Source organism: Scyliorhinus canicula, chromosome 19 (assembly GCF_902713615.1).
Source record: "Scyliorhinus canicula chromosome 19, sScyCan1.1, whole genome shotgun sequence".
Lineage (NCBI taxonomy): Eukaryota > Metazoa > Chordata > Chondrichthyes > Carcharhiniformes > Scyliorhinidae > Scyliorhinus > Scyliorhinus canicula.
In genome coordinates this window covers 39387979-39407250 of record NC_052164.1, presented here as the reverse complement: position 1 = coordinate 39407250, position 19272 = coordinate 39387979, and the positions used below count along the sequence as shown (strand labels likewise).

Sequence of the window (19272 nt, the reverse complement as noted above, 5' to 3'; positions counted from 1 at the left end):
ACCACATCAACTACTCTACCCTCGTCTACCTGTTCAGTCACCTTCTCAAAGAACTCGATAAGGTTTGTGAGGCATGACCTACCCTTCACAAAACCATGCTGACTATCCCTAATCATATTATTCCTATCTAGATGATTATAAATTGTATCTTTTATAATCCTCTCCAAGACCTTACCCACCACAGACGTTAGGCTCACCGGCCTATAGTTACCGGGGTTATCTCTACTCCCCTTCTTGAACAAAGGGACCACATTTGCTATCCTCCAGTCCTCTGGCACTATTCCTGTAGCCAATGATGACCTAAAAATCAAAGCCAAAGGCTCAGCAATCTCTTCCCTGGCTTCCCAGAGAATCCTAGGATAAATCCCATCCGGCCCCGGGGACTTATCTATTTTCACCTTGTCCAGAATTGCCAACACTTCTTCCCTACGCACCTCAATGCCATCTATTCTAATAGCCTGGGTCTCAGCATTCTCCTCCACAATATTATCTTTTTCTTGAGTGAATACTGACGAAAAGTATTCATTTAGTATCTCGCTTATCTCCTCAGCCTCCACACACAACTTCCCACCACTGTCCTTGACTGGCCCTACTCTTACCCTAGTCATTCTTTTATTCCTGACATACCTATAGAAAGCTTTTGGGTTTTCCTTGATCCTACCTGCCAAAGACTTCTCATGTCCCCTCCTTGCTCGTCTCAGCTCTCTCTTTAGATCCTTCCTCGCTTCCTTGTAACTATCAAGCGCCCCAACTGAAACTTCATGCCTCATCTTCACATAGGCCTCCTTCTTCCTCTTAACAAGAGATTCCACTTCTTTGGTAAACCACGGTTCCCTCGCTCGACCCCTTCCTCCCTGCCTGACTGGTACGTACTTATCAAGAACATGCAATAGCTGTTCCTTGAACAAGCTCCACATATCCAGTGTGCCCAACCCTTGCAGCCTACTTCTCCAACCAACACATCCTAAGTCATGTCTAATTGCATCATAATTGCCCTTCCCCCAGCTATAACTCTTGCCCTGCGGGGTATACTTATCCCTTTCCATCACTAACGTAAAGGTCACCGAATTGTGGTCACTATTTCCAAAGTGCTCACCTACCTCCAGATCTAACACCTGGCCTGGTTCATTACCCAAAACCAAATCCAATGTGGCCTCGCCTCTTGTTGGCCTGTCAACATATTGTGTCAGGAAACCCTCCTGCACATATTGTACAAAGAACGACCCATCTAATGTACTCGAACTATATCTTTTCCAGTCAATATTTGGAAAGTTAAAGTCTCCCATAACAACTACCCTGTTACTTTCGCTCTTTTCCAGAATCATCTTCGCCATCCTTTCCTCTACATCCCTAGAACTATTAGGTGGCCTATAGAAAACTCCTAACAGGGTGACCTCTCCTTTCCTGTTTCTAACCTCAGCCCATACTACCTCAGAAGAAGAGTCCCCATCCAGCATCCTTTCCGCCACCGTAACACTGTCCTTGACTAGCAGCGCCACACCTCCCCCTCTTTTGCCCCCTTCTCTGAGCTTACTAAAACACCTAAACCCCGGAACCTGCAACAACCATTCCTGTCCCTGCTCTATCCATGTCTCTGAAATGGCCACAACGTTGAAGTCCCAGGTACCAACCCATGCTGCCAGTTCCCCTACCTTATTTCGCATACTCCTGGCATTGAAGTAGACACACTTCAAACCACCTACCTGAACACTGGCACCCTCCTGCGAAGTCAAATCTGTGCTCCTGACCTCTATACTCTCAATCTCTCGTACCCCAAAACTACAATCCAGGTTCCCATGCCCCTGCTGAATTAGTTTAAACCCCCCCAAAGAGCACTAACAAATCTCCCCCCCCAGGATATTGGTGCCCCTCAGGTTCAGATGTAGACCATCCTGTCTATAGAGGTCCCACCTTCCCCAGAAAGAGCCCCAGTTATCCAGAAATCTGAATCCCTCCCGCCTGCACCATCCCTGTAGCCACGTGTTTAATTGCTCTCTCTCCCTATTCCTCATCTCACTATCACGTGGCACGGGCAACAACCCAGAGATAACAACTCTGTTTGTTCTTGCTCTGAGCTTCCATCCTAGCTCCCTAAAGGCCTGCCTGACATCCTTGTCCCCTTTCCTACCTATGTCGTTAGTGCCAATGTGGACTACGACTTGGGGCTGCTCCCCCTCCCCCTTAAGGACCCGGAAAACACGATCCGAGACATCACTTACCCTTGCACCTGGGAGGCAACATACCAAACGTGAGTCTCTCTCGCTCCCACAAAATCTCCTATCTGTGCCTCTGACTATTGAGTCCCCAATTACTAATGTTCTACTCCTTTACCCCCTTCCCTTCTGAGCAACAGGGACAGACTCCGTGCCAGAGGCCCGTACCCCATGGCTTACCCCTGGTAAGTCCCCCCCCCACAAGTATCCAAAACGGTATACTTGTTACTCAGGGGAACGACCGCAGGGGGTCCCTGCACTGACTGCTTCTTCCCAGTCCCTCTTACAGTTACCCATCTATCTCCAGTCTTTGGTGTAACTACTTCCCTGAAGCTCCTATCTATGACCCCCTCTGCCTCCCGAATGATCCGAAGTTCATCCAGCTCAAGCTCCAGGTCCCTAACACGGTTTTTGAGGAGCTGGAGTTGGGTGCACTTCCCACAGATGAAATCAGCAGGGACATTGACGGCGTCCCTCACCTCAAACATTCTGTAGGAGGAGCATTGTACTGCCTTCCCTGACATCACCTCTAGATTTTAAAAAAAACAAGAAAAAGAAAGGAAGAGCTTACCTGATATTACCTCAAACCCTGCTCCCGCTGAAGGTTAAGCAAATTTAAAGGCACTCACTCACCTTCACGACAGGCCCCTGCTCCCGCTTCCCAACCACCGTGGGGTGGGGGGGTTGGTTAGAGGAGGAGGTAGGGTGAGAAACACTCACAAAGTGTTTCGGGTTTAACTGTCACTTGCCAACAGCCCCTCCACAAACCACCTTCAACTTAGGCTGACCGCACTGCACGTATGCAAATTCTCCCAGAACAGCTGATCAGTAGCTTTGCTCTGCTGCCCTCTGCTGGATGCTTGTCTTCACTCAAACTCCTTGGGTCTCCTTCGCCGGTTCCCTTTCAACTTAGGCTGACCGCACTGCACGTGTGCAAATTCTCCCAGAACAGCTGATCAGTAGCTCTGCTCTGCTGCCCTCTGCTGGATGCTTGTCTTCACTCAAACTCCTTGGGTCTCCTTCGCCGGTTCCCTTTCAACTTAGGCTGACCGCACTGCACGTATGCAAATTCTCCCAGAACAGCTGATCAGTAGCTCTGTTCTGCTGCCCTCCGCTGGATGAGACTGCATGACCCGTCAAGCCAGTTTCATATTCAATGGACAGGATTTTCCAGCCATTCCCGCCATAGCGGTTTCCCTGGCAGCAGGATGGGCGAGTCACACTGAACGCCATAGACATCAGCGGGATCAGAAGATCCCACAAGTGGCCAATAGTGAGCTGCCTCTGCCAGGCCTCAGGGTGGGGGCAGGAGGGGGGCTGTGGAAAATGCCACCCAGTGAGATCATGGTTGATCTCCAGCCCTTAGTTACAATTTCACACCAGGTTCCCATATTTCTAGATTTCCTGAGAGCGCAAAACTCTATTGATCTCCAGCTTGAATAAACCAATAACTAATCAAGCATCCACAATAATCTGGGGTGGAGAATTACAAATATCTTGTACTCAATTCCATGCACTGTACAACCCAATATCCTCTTTGTCATTCCCTATTCCTGTAACTCGCTGCCCACAAGTTATTCCCATTCCCAGATCTTTGCTCTGTATCTTGTAGACCAATTTCATTTTGTTTATAATTTCTGTGTTTATTCTCCTCACTATTTTCACCATTTTGTACTTCTTGACATTGAAAGTCATAAGCAACGTCTCAGCCTACCTTGCCAAACTGTACGAGTCTGTCTGCATTCATTCAGCCTGCTCTTGAGTGTTGTACCTTTGAAGAATTTATCTGTAGCCCTACTTCCAAATGATCGACGTAAAGCATTGAGAGTAAAAGCTATAGCTGATCCCAGTGACACCCTCTCAGATAAGGCTTTGAGGCTAATCCGCTTTAGTGGCTGACTATCCTGTACTTTGTTTTTAAAACCTGGTTGACGATCCTGCTGCGCATTTGACCACAAAAAACCTTATTGATGTATAAATGAACAATCTCTATGACAAATTTCCTTTATCCAAACGCTGATATCATCTTAATTCTATGAGGTTTGTCAACCATTATCTCCCCCTTTCACTACACATATAGCCACGCAGATTGGCTCTAATGATTTCATCATTCGTCAAGTGTTATATGGTACCCTTTGCCAGGCTTGTTCCTGACTCAGAAGGTTTTAGGTGCAAACCCACAACTGAACACCTGAGTACTTGATCAAGGGTAACTCTTCTGTGACATATGGAGATGGCATCCTTTGAATGAGACATTAAACAATGCTCCCATTAAGTAAAGTCACCATAGTCCCAGATGACCATAGTCCCATGCTTTCCCCTTTGAGGAGGAGAGCTGACTAGTGATGATTTAACCTGAGGATCACCAACCTCAGGCGAGGTGCAAGGTTGAGAAGGCAGGCCTCCATTCTAATCATATCAAGTACTCATGAATTTCCCATGACACTCTTCAAAGAAATGTATGGCTTCAGCCAGTGCTCTTGCCAACATTTAAAACTCGCCCGGCATCAATAAGACAGATTCTGATCACTACGATCATTTGCTGTTTGTGGAACCTTGTTCTATGCAAATTGCCTGCTCCACTTGTCTACATTACAACAGTGACTACAGTTCAAAAGTGATTCCTTGACTGCACCGCTCCTCACAACATCCTGAGGATGTGTAAGCTGCTAAAGAAATACAGGTTTTTTCTTTCAGGGCATCCTCGAGCATTTTGAGCCAGGATACGTGTCAGATTGGACAGCCCATACTTGCCAGATTTTCTTTAAAGATAGATGGTAACATCTCTTCTCTTCAAATTCTTTGAATCATCATCTTGTCAAATTAACCTCCCAGCAAAATGCGACTATCCACCATTTTTAAAAAAGTATTCCTCAGTAAAAGCAAATTACTGCGGATGCTGAAATCTGAAACGGAAAGAGAAAATGCTGGAAAATCTCAGCAGATGTGGTAGCATCTGTATGGAGAGAAAGAGCTAACGTTTCGAGTCCAGATGACCCTTTGTCAACAAGCTTGGGGGGGCGGGGGGGGGGGGGGGGTGTTACCCCCGTATTTCTATATATTCATCGCAAAGGTAAATATTAGATGTTCCAATAGTGATGGCAGATGAGTTTACAATAATCACATTGAACTGTTGCTGCTTGTACAGGCTGTTTGAGAGTCTGTCCCCATCTGGACATTGACCTAAAGAGTGATCGGGGAAAGATGTGGTGGAATCTCAGGAAAACTTGCTTCAAGATCGTGGAACACAACTGGTTTGAAACGTTTATCATCTTTATGATTCTGCTTAGCAGCGGTGCTCTGGTAAGGCTCAACTCCTTCCCTACAAATTACAACACCATGTTTAAGAGCAGGATGTGTAAGCTGCATATGATCGTTTGTAAGCATCCAGATTTAGAAACATACATTGAGTAAAAGCTGATAGTTTGCTTATGTCCTGTATTGTACTATTCTGCGCACAACAGTTATGAATAGGTTAAATACGAAGCTAGTCACGTTTAAGATAGGCCGAATGGCCTACTTCCGCTCCTACATCTTATGGTCTCTAACTTAAGTGTTAATTATGTATGGCCATTCTGTTTCCCATTTTGGTTTTTGGTTCTACGTTGTTCTCATTATCTATAGGGAGTGATTTTGAGACCTGTTTCTCTGTCCGTGAGAAAACCGGTGCAGCCTCAAAATCCAGAGAGAAGCGGGAAATGCAATTCTCTTTGCTGTGATTAGCTTTTGGAATCTTACCCCCTACTGGGGGGGTAGCATGGTAGCATGGTGGTTAGCATCAATGCTTCACAGCTCCAGGGTCCCAGGTTCGATTCCCGGCTGGGTCACTGTCTGTGTGGAGTCTGCACGTCCTCCCCGTGTGTGCGTGGGTTTCCTCCGGGTGCTCCGGTTTCCTCCCACAGTCCAAAGATGTGCGGGTTAGGTGGATTGGCCATGCTAAATTGCCCGTAGTGTAAGGTTAATGGGGGGATTGTTGGGTTACGGGTATGCGGGTTACGTGGGTTTAAGTGGGGTGATCATTGCTCGGCACAACATCGAGGGCCGAAGGGCCTGTTCTGTGCTGTACTGTTCTATAATACTCTTGCCAGTGGAATAGTCTGAATCGTGTAGCATGATCCCAGGAACCTAATTTTGATACATTAGTATGTCATTAGAAAACACCCTTTCCAGACTCTCCCCTCTCACAGAATCTTGACCCAGTCATGCTGGCATTATTTATACTAGTCTGGCCAGGCATGTGACAGTTGAGGGGATCGCTCCAGGGGACGCAAAGGTAAGTATAGCTCCCGGGGTGGGTGGGGGGGGGTGAAGACGGCCGTACCTGGGCAACGCTCTAGCACTGCCCGGGCACAGGTTGACACTGTCAGGTTGGCCACTGCCAGGTGCCTGGCAGTGCCAACCGAGCAGCGTCAACCTGTGCCAGGGGAAGTACCAGGACAGGATGCTAGTGGGAGCCGCATGAAGTGGGCGGGGGGGGGGGGGGGGGGGGGGGGGCTGGCATATATGTAGAGTTCTATGGAGTCATCTGCCTGCAAGAATTGAAGGGTGGTGGTGGGATCTGCCAGTGATGACTGACGAGGGAGGGGGAGGGAGCCTCGAGGCATACGAGATATGGCATGGGTGCTGTTCGGCTGTAGAGCTGGTCAGCGTGCCCTTTAAAGATGGACCCCGACCTGTTTGAAGTTGGTTCCTGGCTCGAAGAGTCCCCGTTTCGGCAAAGTGATGAGGTTAACTACACCCACTTACTTTTTTTTAACTAAGAGGCTCAAGGTTCCATGAGAAATCCCGCCGACGGGCGCGCATGTTTTTTCTCGCCGAGGCTGATGCTTTGGCATTTTTTGGTAAGATGCTGCCTGTAGTATATTCGCGGTTTTGTGTGTGGAATGCATTTCCTGTAAGAGCCAAACTTACTTCTTGTCAACTTTAATTGTCATGCTCTGCTTTCACACTTTGCTAAATCCTTGTTCTCCCTGTTAGTAACACTGTGACAGATCTGCTAGCATGTTATATAAAATTGGATGTAAAAAAGTCCTGTTGAGGGCAAGCGTTTTTTTGATTGAGACTTCGGAAAGTTGTTAAATTTTGATATTCTTGAAATCAAATCACATTCCTAATCTGATTATCTGATGAACATGTGATTTCTGAACTCCCCTTCAAACCTTTCAGCAAATATGCACACACACTCATAGAATCCCATGGAATTCTTACAATGCAGAAGGCGGCCATTCAGCCCATCGAGTCTGCACCGACCCTCCAAAGGAAAACCCGACCCAGGTCCACTCCCCCCTTCTATTCCCCGTATCCCACAACCTAACCTGCACATTCCTGGACCCAGGAGGCAATTTAGCATGGCCAATCCATTTTATCTGCACATCTTTGGACTGTAGGAGCACCCGAAGGAAATCCACGCAGACACAGCCATCGAACCGGGGAGAATGTGCAAACCACACAGTCATTCAAGGTTGGAATTGATCCCGGGCCCCTGGTGCTGTGAGGCAGCAGTGCTAACCACTGTACCACCCTGCTGCCACCATGCCGCCCACAATCCTAAGTGACAAGATTGGGCAATGTGAAACGACTTCCAATTACTAACTACACACTGCATGTGTAGGTGATCCTCATGGTCAACACAATGACACATGATTATTGTTTCAGTTACAGATGATGGCAATATTCACATCAAGCATAGCAGTGAACTACTGCCAAAGCATAAGGAAGGGCATTGGATAATCACCCTCAAGGGGCATTTTACTATTCTATAGCACTTACTCTATGCTATCTTTTACTATCTGGCTAATTCCATCCAACCACCTTTGACGATTGTCCCTTTAAGGAAAACACAGCAGAATAAGGGTCATCTGGCCTGGGTGACCAATCAGGACACAGAGTGGGGGTTACTCCAAAGGGCGTGGGGGCGGGAGTTCTCCTAGCAGAGGTATTTTAGAGTTTACTGCAAACACACTGCTGCTCTTGAAGATCACTAAATAAATCCATTTTTGTTCAGGAATTAAGACTCTTGAAGTGCATCACTACACCACCACACTTATATTCAAGGTCTTCTTCTCCTTTTCTGGGTCCTCCTGTGCTAACAAAACAGGGAAACTGTTTCTGTTATGTCTGCCTCTGTAGAAATTAGTCAGAGTCTCACAAGATGAGCTTGTCAACTCAGTGTATAGACATCCACAGCCATGACCCAAGCTCTATATTCTGTGAGAGAGGGATAAAAGGCAAGGCTGGGCGATGCAGAGTCTATAAGACCCTGAAGCGCCATTTGCCAATCTTATACTTCAAAGACACTGGAAATAAATTATATTAATTGGCTTTCCTGTAACTCAACAATTTTCTCATTTTCCATTCCAACTCTTGGCCCACCTGTTCCCTGGACAGCTCCAAATGCATCTCATTAACTCCATTTGTGTTGCTATTATCTGTTGGGAAACTCTTATTGCCCTGGTCACTTCCTTCAATGGATCTCTTAATTGATAAACGTCATGAGACCCAATGTAATTTCCAGATCACCCAATATTGTTCAAGATTTTATGTATATTGCTAATCTGGATTACTCATGATCAGGATCAAAATATTTAAATTTAATTACGATCTTAACTTTATCTGTGTGCTTTCAGCGTAATGAGACTTAGACTTGAAACTTCACAGAGATGGAAGGGCTCCACAAATTAGCCAAAATGGTACCAGAGCCCCAATTCTAGAAGCCTGTCCCCCGAACATGGACCCCACCATTTCCACTGGAGTGGGGACGAATAGGGGCAGTTGTAATTTGTCATTCTTGGTGCATGGAGGCAGCTGCACATGTAAAAGTGCAGCTACCTTAAAACTGATCCAATTTTCATTACTGCAATTTCTAAAACTAGTGGAGGTCAGATATTTGAGGAAAAGATGCCAAAGTTATTTGGAGAGGTAAGGTACCCTTTTGGAGAGCTCTGACACTCCTTTTGGAAAGGTCACATGCCCATTTTGGAGTGGTGAGGTTCCCTTTGGGAGAGGTCAACAACCCCTTTGGGGTCATTAAAAGTGGACATAAATAAAAGTGAATAAGCTCTACGGAAATATCAAGCTGTCAAGCCAATCAAAACGTTTGCTTTGGAGGGGGATGCAAAATCCAGCCTGCAGTTGAAAACAAAAATCAGTGTTTGCTATTTCACTGTCTGTTGGCATATCGACGAATGCTGCTTGACTGCTTCTATAACCTTTAATTGTCACAGTAGGGGGACAACAAAACAGTGTACAGGAAATAACAATTTGCAGTTTGAATAGTGCAGCAAACTGTATAGTTTAATCTTGCAGATTGATGTTTGTTATTATTGGGATGCATTTACTCGTAAGTTTCATTTGTGGACAACACGTCCACAGACAAGTAGAAATGCATGAGATGTCATTGGACACCAGGAACACAGCATTCTGCTGGGAATGTATAATTTGATCCAATCAATGACACTCGGACTGAAAGCATGCAGTGCTACCTTCAAGCTTTGCGTGTCAACACAGAGATTGTGGAAAACAGAATAATGCCAATTTTAGAAATCTGAACGAAACGCTGGAGGTCGGGCAGCATCTGTGCTGAGACCCAGAGTTAACGGGCGCAATCCAACGGTGACGGTGAGCCAGAAAAGCAGCTCACCGTGGCACAGCAGAGCCGTTAAAAGCCAGGAGACCCCAGCTCACGGGATCAACCTGGCTCGTCACACCTTGCGAGGTCCAACACGATGTAAATCCTGCCAACAATGGGCGGGATCAGGTTTGGCAAATCTGCATATTAGAGCGAGGCAGTTAGCTTACGGAAACAGTCGGTAATTCCTCCTGGCGGAGATGGAGCACCGCGGGAGCCCCAGAGAATACCGTGTCGGGCCACCCACTCTTTGAAGCTGAGCGAATTGATGAAGTGAGTTAGTGAGTGGGGGAATCGTGAGCAAGTGAATGAATGGGTTGGTGGGTGATGTGGGTAAATGATATGTGAGGTGGGTAGATGGGAGAGGTGGTAAATGGGGTAGCCAGTTGCCTAGTTATCCGAGGGCAGCACGATGGCACAGTGGTTATCCCTGCTGCCTCACAGTGCCAGGGACCTGAATTCAATTCTGGCCTTGGATGACTGTACGTGCGGAGTGTGCCATTTCTCCCCGTGTCTGTGTGGGTTTCCTCCGGGTTCTCCGGTTTCCTCCCACAGTCTAAAGATATGCAGGTTAGGTGGATTGGCCATGCTAAATTGTCCCTTCGTGTGTCCAAAGTCATGCAGGTAAGATAGGGTGGCACGGTGTCACAGTGGTTAGCACTGTTGCCTATGGTGCTGAGGACCCATGTTCAATCCTGGCTCTGGGTCACTATCCGTGTGGAGTTTGCACATTCTCCCCATGTCTGCGTGGGTTTCAACCCACAACCCGAAGATGTGCAGTGGAGGTGGATTGGCTACGCTAAATTGCCCCTTAATTGGAAAAAAATAATTGGATACTCTAAAATTAAAATTAAAATACAGGTTAGTTGGCATTAGGGGGTTATAGGGATAGAACGGGGAGTGGGCCTAGCAAGGGTGCTGTTTCCAGGGGTCGGTGCAGACTCAATGGGCCGAATAGCCTCCTTCTGCACTGTAGGAATTCTATTCTGTCTGGGTGTTACACTAGGTTTTAATCTGACTACTATTTCCTGGGTCACTACCCATCTAAGTACCACAGAACTGTCTGAAGTCTCTGACTCTAGCTCAGAGTTGGAGACATTCACAGAGGGCTCTGGGCAATTATCATGTAGATGCGCAAGTCAGGAATTCCACAGGATCCTTTTTATTATTGGCTGGGTCAGCATTTATTTCCCTTGATAGACCATTTCAGAACATTTAAGAATCAACCATATTGCTGTGGGTCTGGAGTCACATGTAGCCTAGACCAGATACGGTAGGTTTCCTTCCCTAAAGAACATTAGCGAATCAGTTTGGTTTTTGCGACAATCCACAATGATTTCAGGGTCATCCTTCGACTGTGAAATCCAGGTTTATTTTTATTCAGTTTAAATTCCATTATGGCGGAACTTGAACCCAAGTCCCCAGAGCAATATTCTGGGTCTCTGGATGGCTAGTCCAACAACAATACCACGACAGCACCGCCTCCCCCGGAGGCACATCTTCAGATGTATATCCAGCCTCGATGATCCGGAGGCCGGAAGATATGGTCCATTATGTTTTAACAAGAAATTAAATAATTGTGTTTGAATGTTTTAATCTAACTTCTTGCGAACAGAGGTCTAAACTGTTTATTTGCTTGCAGGCATTTGAAGACATATATATTGAAAACAGAAAGGTGATTAAGATACTGCTCGAGTATGCTGACCAAGTGTTTACATATGTCTTTGTGGTGGAAATGCTGCTCAAATGGCTTGCCTATGGGTTCAAGACATACTTCACCAATGCATGGTGCTGGCTTGACTTCTTAATTGTTGATGTAAGTATTCCAAGAAAGAAGACATCTACTCGGAGTGTACAAAAAACCCCTGGTTTAATTTGAATTAAACATTCACTGTGAGTCAGCCTTCGATAACTCATTGTAAAATAACATTATTTTAACTTGGCTCAATGTGTAAAGTACCCTCTGATGGTACTGATGCATGTTGACCCCCAAGCATTCCCATATGCCAGCCCTCTCAGAAAACTGTCAACAAGCATTGCAAAATGATATCAGCCCAGTTTAGCCCAGTACAAATTTGAACAAGTTGGCCTTATTCAGTTATGACTGCGAGGGCTGTCGACATGAGAGGAATTTAGGAGTGGCGTTTCTGATCACTAAGATTGAGAGATCTCTAATTATGGGTCCAGGATTTGGAAGCGCGCCTGAATTCTGGGTACACAGTTTGTGCATGTTGTGGATTCACATCCGCTTTACACCATGGAGTTATATATGTTCTTAAAAATGAGACAGATCATAGGCCCATCCAATTATTTTTATTTTGTTTAAATTTAGAGTGCCCAATTCATTTTTTCCCATTAAGGGGCAATTTTAGCGTGTTCAATCCACCTATCCTGCACATCTTTGGGTTGTGGGGGCGAAACTCACGCAAACACGGGGAGAATGTGCAAACTCCACACGGACAGTGACCCAGAGCCGGGATTGAACCTGGGACCTCAGCGCCGTGAGGCAACAGTGCTAACCCACTGCACCACCGTTCTGCCCTGGCCCATCCGATTATAGGAGGATAAATTCACTGACCTTAACTCCCAGGTGGAAACCACTGAGGACAAGCATTGCAAAATGATATCAGACCAGTTTAGCCCAGTACAAATTTGAACAAGTTGGCCTTATTCAGTTATGACTGCGAGGGCTGTCGACATGAGAGGAATTTAGGAGTGGCGTTTCTGATCACTCAGATTGAGAGATCTCTAATTATGGGTCCAGGATTTGGAAGCGCGCCTGAATTCTGGGTACACAGTTTGTGCATGTTGTGGATTCACATCCGCTTTACACCATGGAGTTATATATGTTCTTAAAAATGAGACAGATCATAGGCCCATACTGAGGCGGAACTTTACAGAGAATCCATTGTTGGGGATCGCTATCAGCAGGAAGAAAGATCCCGCCATCGGGAAGGCTGGGTAATCCACCCCCTGGTTACAGAATTGGGTCTGTGGTATTGTAACCCTAACCAGATCTTCACTCCCTTTGGATGATATCACAGTGTTTTTAGAGATTTAGAAAGCAGTTCCACTCACCAAAATCATTCCCTCAATTAAATTCGCACATTGTTTTCATGATTATTCAATTCCTCATTGGGCAGTTTTCTGGTGGGCAATATCCTCAGGTGAAGTGATTGGTTAAATATGTGCCCATTTGACAGCATTTTCTGAAAAGGAAACCAAATATTTGCATTCCTATAGCACTTCAATATCTCGATATTGGAACTGCGCCCATCCAGGCAAGTGGGGAGTACCTGAGGTTTGTGAATTGAACCCAACGCTGAACATTCTCACTTCAGATCTTAGTTTGGAGGGTGGGTCATTGACGAAGCAGCTGAAGATGGTTGGGCCTAGGCACTATCCTGAGGAACTCTGAAGTGGTGTCCTGGGGCTTAGATGTTTGGCCTCTAACAGCCATAACCATTTTTTTTAAAGCTATTTGACTCTAACCAGTGGAGAATTGTCTCATTGATACGCATTGATTTCAATTTTCCAAGGACTTATTGATGCCACACTTGGTCAAAATGCTGCTTTGATGTTCAAGGCAGTTACTCTCATATCACTTCTGGAATTCAGCTCTTTTGTCCATGTCTTTACTAAGGCAGTAATGAAGTCTAGAGCTAGGTGACCCTGAATAACCATAGATAGAGCACTAATGTGCAGGTTATTACTGAGTAAGTGCCGTTTGATAGCACTATCAATGACACCTTATTATCACTTTGCTGGTGACTGATGGGGCAATAATTGGGCAGATTGGATTTGGCCTGCTTTTTATAGGCAGGACATACTTTGGCAATTTTTCACATTGTTGGATAGACGCCAGAGTTGGACGTTAGACTCTTGGTCAGCCTGCGTCTGGCTGCTACTTTGACTGTTTTTTTTCAGCTTCAGTCTATTCCTGGTCATAGGTTACACACACATCTGCGTATGATCATGCACAGATCGTATTAATGTCTCAGAGTAGAATCTGACCTCCAATTGTCTCAGAACCCTCTGTGCTGAGACCGTGTGGTAGTTGGCAAGCACAACTACCTCATGTTTTTTTAAAAACCACAGGCAGGCATCTTCCACTCATGAGAATGAAATTTGGGACCAGGAGCATCAGGACTCTCATGGTTAACCCCAACAGTGACAGACCTGAGCGCGACACCACCATCACGGTGTCATAGTGGCTAGTACTGTTGCTTCATAGCTCCAGGATCCCAGGTTCGATTTCCAGCTTGGGTCACTGTCTGTGTGGAGTCTGTCCGTTCTCCACATGTCTGCATGAGTTTCCTCTGGGTGCTCCGGTTTCCTCCCACAATCCAAAGATGTGCAGGTTAGGTGGATTGGTCATGCTAAATTGCCCTCAGTGTCTAAAACAAAAAGCTTAGGTGGGGTTACGGGGGTAGGGTGGAGGTGTGGGCTTGAGTAGGGTGCTCTTTCCAAGGGCCATTGCAGATTCGATTAACCGAATCCCCTCCTTCTGGACTGTAAATTCTACTTTTTTTTAAATCATTGCTCGAGAACCCAGGCACCGTGCCATCAACATTGGTGCCTTAAGTGAGACAGGATGCACAGGAGAAGATGAACTGAAGTAGCAAGATCGCGGGTACAAAGTGGAAAGGCCTTGTAGAAGAGAAACCATGCCTCCAAGGGGTGGGCTTTACCATCAAGCATGAGTTTGTCTGACACCTCAGTGGCATCTCCTGTGGGATAAATGAATGCCTCACCCTAATGAGGAATCAGCATGCCACTGCCATCAGTGTATATGGTCTACACTTGAGGCAACAGATGAGAGACCAAGGAGGTCTTCTACCTTGACCTTGAGTAACCACTAGCCCGAGATGCTCCTCAGAGATTTCAACATCAGAGTCGGCAAACTTTCTGAAAGGGTGTGATGGACAAGGAAGGAGTGGGGAGAGCAAACTTCAACGGAGTCCTCCCCCGACATAATCTTGAGCACATGACATCATCATAACCAACACATTTTTTTATTAATTCATGTCACTGGCTAAGCCAGCATTTCTTCACAGAATCACAGAATTATTATGACACAGAAGGAGACCATTTGGCCCATCATGTCAGCACCGACTCTCCAAACGAGCAACATCACAGCGCCATTCCCCTGTCTTTTCCCACACTCTTGCACTTTGTATCTATTCAAATAATGTCCTCTTGAATGCCTCAATTGAACCTGCTTCCACCACACTTCCAGGCAGTGCATTCCAGACCCGAGTCACTCGCTGTGTGAAAAACTTTTTTTCTCGCATCACATTTGCTTCTTTCACTTTAAATTTGTGTCCTCTCATTCGCGATCCTTTTCCGAGCAGAAACAGTTTCTCCATATTTATTTTATTCAGCTCCTTCAGAATCTTGAACACCTCTATGGAATCTTCTCTTATCCTTCTTCTGTCCAAGGAGAACAGTCCCAACCTCTCCAATCTATCCACATAACTGAAGTTTGATCAGGACGATCTTTGTATGGTGCATTTATACCTATGCAATGTTCCCGAGTTCAAAGACTGATACCTTGCAGGTTCAGTAATGCTGCTAAACAACACATCAGAAGTACAGGCGAATCTGTTCAGTTCATGGGGCAGTACGGTGGCATAGTGGTTAGCACTATGGCTTCTCAGCACCAGGGTCCCAGGTTTGATTCCCACTTGGGTCACTGTCTGTGCGGAGTCTGCGCGTTCTCCCTGTGTCTACGTGGGTTTCCTCCCACAGTCCAAAGATGTGCAGGTTAGGTGGATTGGCCGTGCTAAATTGACCTTAGGTTAGATGGGGTGGCTGGGTTACGGAGATAGGGTGGAGGCTTGGGCTTAAGTAGGGTGCTCTTTCAAAGGGCCGGTGTAGACTATTTGGGCCAAATGGCCTCCTTCTGCACTGTAAATTCTATGATTCTATGTCTGAATAACATTTTCTTCACTATTATATTGTGTAAAAGCTCAAACGTACTGCTGTATTTACCTGGAAATTGTAGCCAGCTATAAAAAAAACTTCTATTTTTCTTTTTCCCTCTCTTTTAAGGTGTCTTTGATCAGCCTGACTGCAAAGATCCTTGGCTATGATGAATTAGGACCCATTAAATCCCTCCGGACGCTGAGAGCCTTGAGACCATTGCGAGCTTTGTCACGGTTTGAGGGAATGAGGGTAAATTAATCTCAATTGCAATCAAATGACATTTTTTTTCAATCGGAGTTGCTGCAAAATGTTCTCTTTTGTCGCACTTCATGTTAAGAAGTCTTACAACACCAGGTTAAAGTCCAACAGGTTTGTTTCAAATCACTAGCTTTCGGAGCACAGCTCCTTCCTCAAGTGAATGAAGAGGTGGGTTCCAGAAACATATATATACACAATGATGTCAAAGTCAATGATGCAAGACGATACTTTGAATGCGAGTCTTTGCAGGTAATGAAGTCTTTACAGGTCCAGATGGAGCAACTGGAGAGAGGGATAATCATAGGTTAAAGAGGTGTGAATTGTCTCAAACCAGGACAGTTGTTAGGATTTTGCAAGCCCAGGCCAGATGGTGGAGGGTGAATGTAATGCGACATGAATCCAAGGTCCCGGTTGAGGCCGTACTCATGTGTGCGAAACCTGGCTATAAGTTTCTGCTCTGTGATTCTGTGTTATCGCGCGTCCTGAGGGCTGCCTTGGAGAATGCTTACCTGAAGATCAGAGGCTGAATGCATGTAAAGACTTAATTATAGTTATTCAGACATAGAATCATAGAATTTACAGTGCAGAAGACTCACATTCAAAGTATTGTCTTGCATCATTGACTTGTCTATCTATATGTTTCTGGAACCCACCTCTTCATTCACCTGAGGAAGGAGCTGTGCTCCGAAAGCTAGTGAAAGCTGCTGGGCTATTTATATCAAAGTTTAGGAACAATATGGGCAGCACGGTGTGTCAATATGCCTATGCACAGTTCTGTAGATAGTTGGCAATGTGACCTCCAATCAGCTGGTGGCGATAGACATCCAACACAGGACTTTATATACCCGCCAGTTGGTAGTAAGACGTACGAAAGGAGGGTCGCACTTAGAGTAGTTCCAGAAGAGTTCTCTGAATTCATTTAGTAGCCATTGTCTGCATATTAATCTGTTAGTTATCTTTCCATGTGTTTGTTAATAAATCATCTTCTCATCTTTCTAGTTAAACAACTATATGTTCTGTGTACATCACATGGTGACACAGTGGTTAACACTGCTGCCTTACAGTGCCAGGGACCCGGGTTCGATTCCGACCTTGGACCACTGTCTGTGTGGAGTTTGCACGTTCTTCCCATGTCTGCGTGGGTTTCCTCCGGGTGCTCTGGTTTCCTCCCACAGTCCAAAGATGTGCAGGTTAGGTCGATTGGCTATGCTAAAATTGCCCCTTAGTGTTCAAAGGTTGAATGGGGATGGGCTGTGAGAATGGGCTTAGGTAGGGTGCTCGTTTGAAGGTTTGGTGCAGACTCTATGGCCGAATAGCCTCCTTCTGCACTGTCGGGATTCTATGAAGTGTTGGACACTCTGACGGTCAGTGTCGGTGGTGATGATCCGCCATGAGAAATGCAAGGTATATAGCGATGATCGGCTTTCAAACAGTGAAATGTAATCGGGGTGAGGGGGAAAGTGGAGGAAGAGAACAAAAGTGACAAACGTTTGATAAGGTGGAGGGCAGAAATAATTAACTAACAAAAGAGATGATGATGCAAGGCCAAAGGGGGAGGACAATGATACAAGAGTAGAAAGTAAAGATGAAGCAGTGAAGATGTACATAGGCCAGGAGTTTTCAGATGATGGTTTTCCTGCCCCAGCTTCAAAGAGGAACAAACCACCCCCCCCCCCCCCCCCCCCCCGCTAATTTTGGCTGCAGCAATTGCCTGGAGGCAGAATGTCCACCCCTCTCGGGAGCAGGTCCAGCCAATCTGATTGACAGGCAGCTCTGGGGCGGGATTCTCCGACCCCCTGCCGGGTCAGATAATCGCCGGAAGGCGGCGCGAATCCCACCCCGCCTCGGCATGGCTGCCGTATTCTCAGGCGCCGGTTTTTGGCTGGGGGCGGGATTTCCGCCACGCCGATTGGGGCCATTTCCAGCGCCCACACCCCCCCCACACCCCCCCCAGAAATTCTCCGGGCCCCGATGAGCTGAGCGACCGTCCGTTTTTGGCCAGTCCCACCGGCGTGAATCACTCAGCTCATGTACCGGCGGGACCTGGCAGGTAAGTTGACTGGGGCGGTCCTTGAGGGGGGGGGGGGGGGGGGGGGGGGGGATTCGACCCCGGGGGGATGCCCCCACGTTGTCCTAGCCCGGCGACCGGGGTCTTCTTCCATGGGAGCACTTCTTCCTTCCGCGCCGGCCCCTGTAGAGCTCCTCCATGGCCAGTGCAGAGAAGAGAACCCCCCATGCTTGCGTCAAAATATGCCGGCCGGTCTGTGCATGCACCATCCCTTCGGCACCGGCTGGAGCGGCGCCAATCCCTCAGCCGTCCACCTAACCCGCGCGGTGAATTCCGCAGTTTTGGTGGCTGTTGATGCCGGAGTGGTTGGCGCCGGTTCTCCCGCCGGAGTGGGGACTTAGTCACCAGAAGGGAGCAACCCGGCCCTGAAGTCCTTGCAGCACCAGAAGCTGTAGTGGCTACTGCTGGAACTACAAGCAGTCTCCAGAGTCTAAGCCCTGGGCCTAAATCTTCCAGTTGCGACCACAGCAGGAATTATTATGGGCGAGACGGAGAATTCAGCGGACAAGCAAAAAGCCCTTTGACCCCAGGCAGGAATTTCCAGTCCTGGACCGGGTGGGAAAATCCCACTCCTGGAGTTCGGGTCTGGGTAGGTGTAGTTTATGTGGGCAAAAGGTGACCGACTGTCAATTTGCCACCTTGCACAAAACTAACGTTGCAAATGAGCCACTCATCATGGAGACTGTCATTTCTCGTTTTCATTCATTTAAGTGAAAGCAAAGCGTGTTTTTACGTACTAAGTGCCAAATAAATGGACAATCTACCCCAGTATGTTACAGCGGAATTACAAAGTAAATTGGAGTGTTGTGTAATCTTTCTCAGGCAGACATTTAAAAATGAAAATAAAGCACTGGTGTTGATTAGAGAAGGGGCTGGTTTAGCTCACTCAGAAATCGCTGGCTTTTAAAGCAGACCAAGCGGGCCAGCAGCACGGTTCGAGTCCCGTACCAGCCTCCCCGAACAGGCGCCGGAATGTGGCGACTAGGGGCTTTTCACAGTAACTTAATTGAAGCTTACTTGTGACAATAAGCGATTTTCATTTCATTTTTTCATTTTACTGGTGGAGGGCCCACAATCGATCAACATTAATGACTTAGGCAAAGAGACCAAGAGTAATGTGTCCAGGTTTGCTGATGATACAGAACCTGGCGGAGGGGGAATGTCAACGGTGAGATTGT

The 19272-nt window shown here is 46.7% G+C and overlaps 1 protein-coding gene across 8 annotated transcripts in view; it reads left to right on the top strand.

Moving 5' to 3' along the window:
* LOC119954164 (sodium channel protein type 2 subunit alpha-like) overlaps positions 1–19272 on the top strand; it is a 295132-nt gene that overhangs the window by 230718 nt on the left and 45142 nt on the right. For all 8 annotated transcript variants that reach the window (XM_038779136.1, XM_038779137.1, XM_038779138.1 and 5 more), the window contains 3 exons: positions 5362–5516; positions 11483–11656; positions 15895–16017. In XM_038779136.1, the coding sequence (XP_038635064.1) occupies positions 5362–5516; positions 11483–11656; positions 15895–16017 (452 nt within the window). The remainder of the gene's footprint in view (positions 1–5361; positions 5517–11482; positions 11657–15894; positions 16018–19272) is intronic.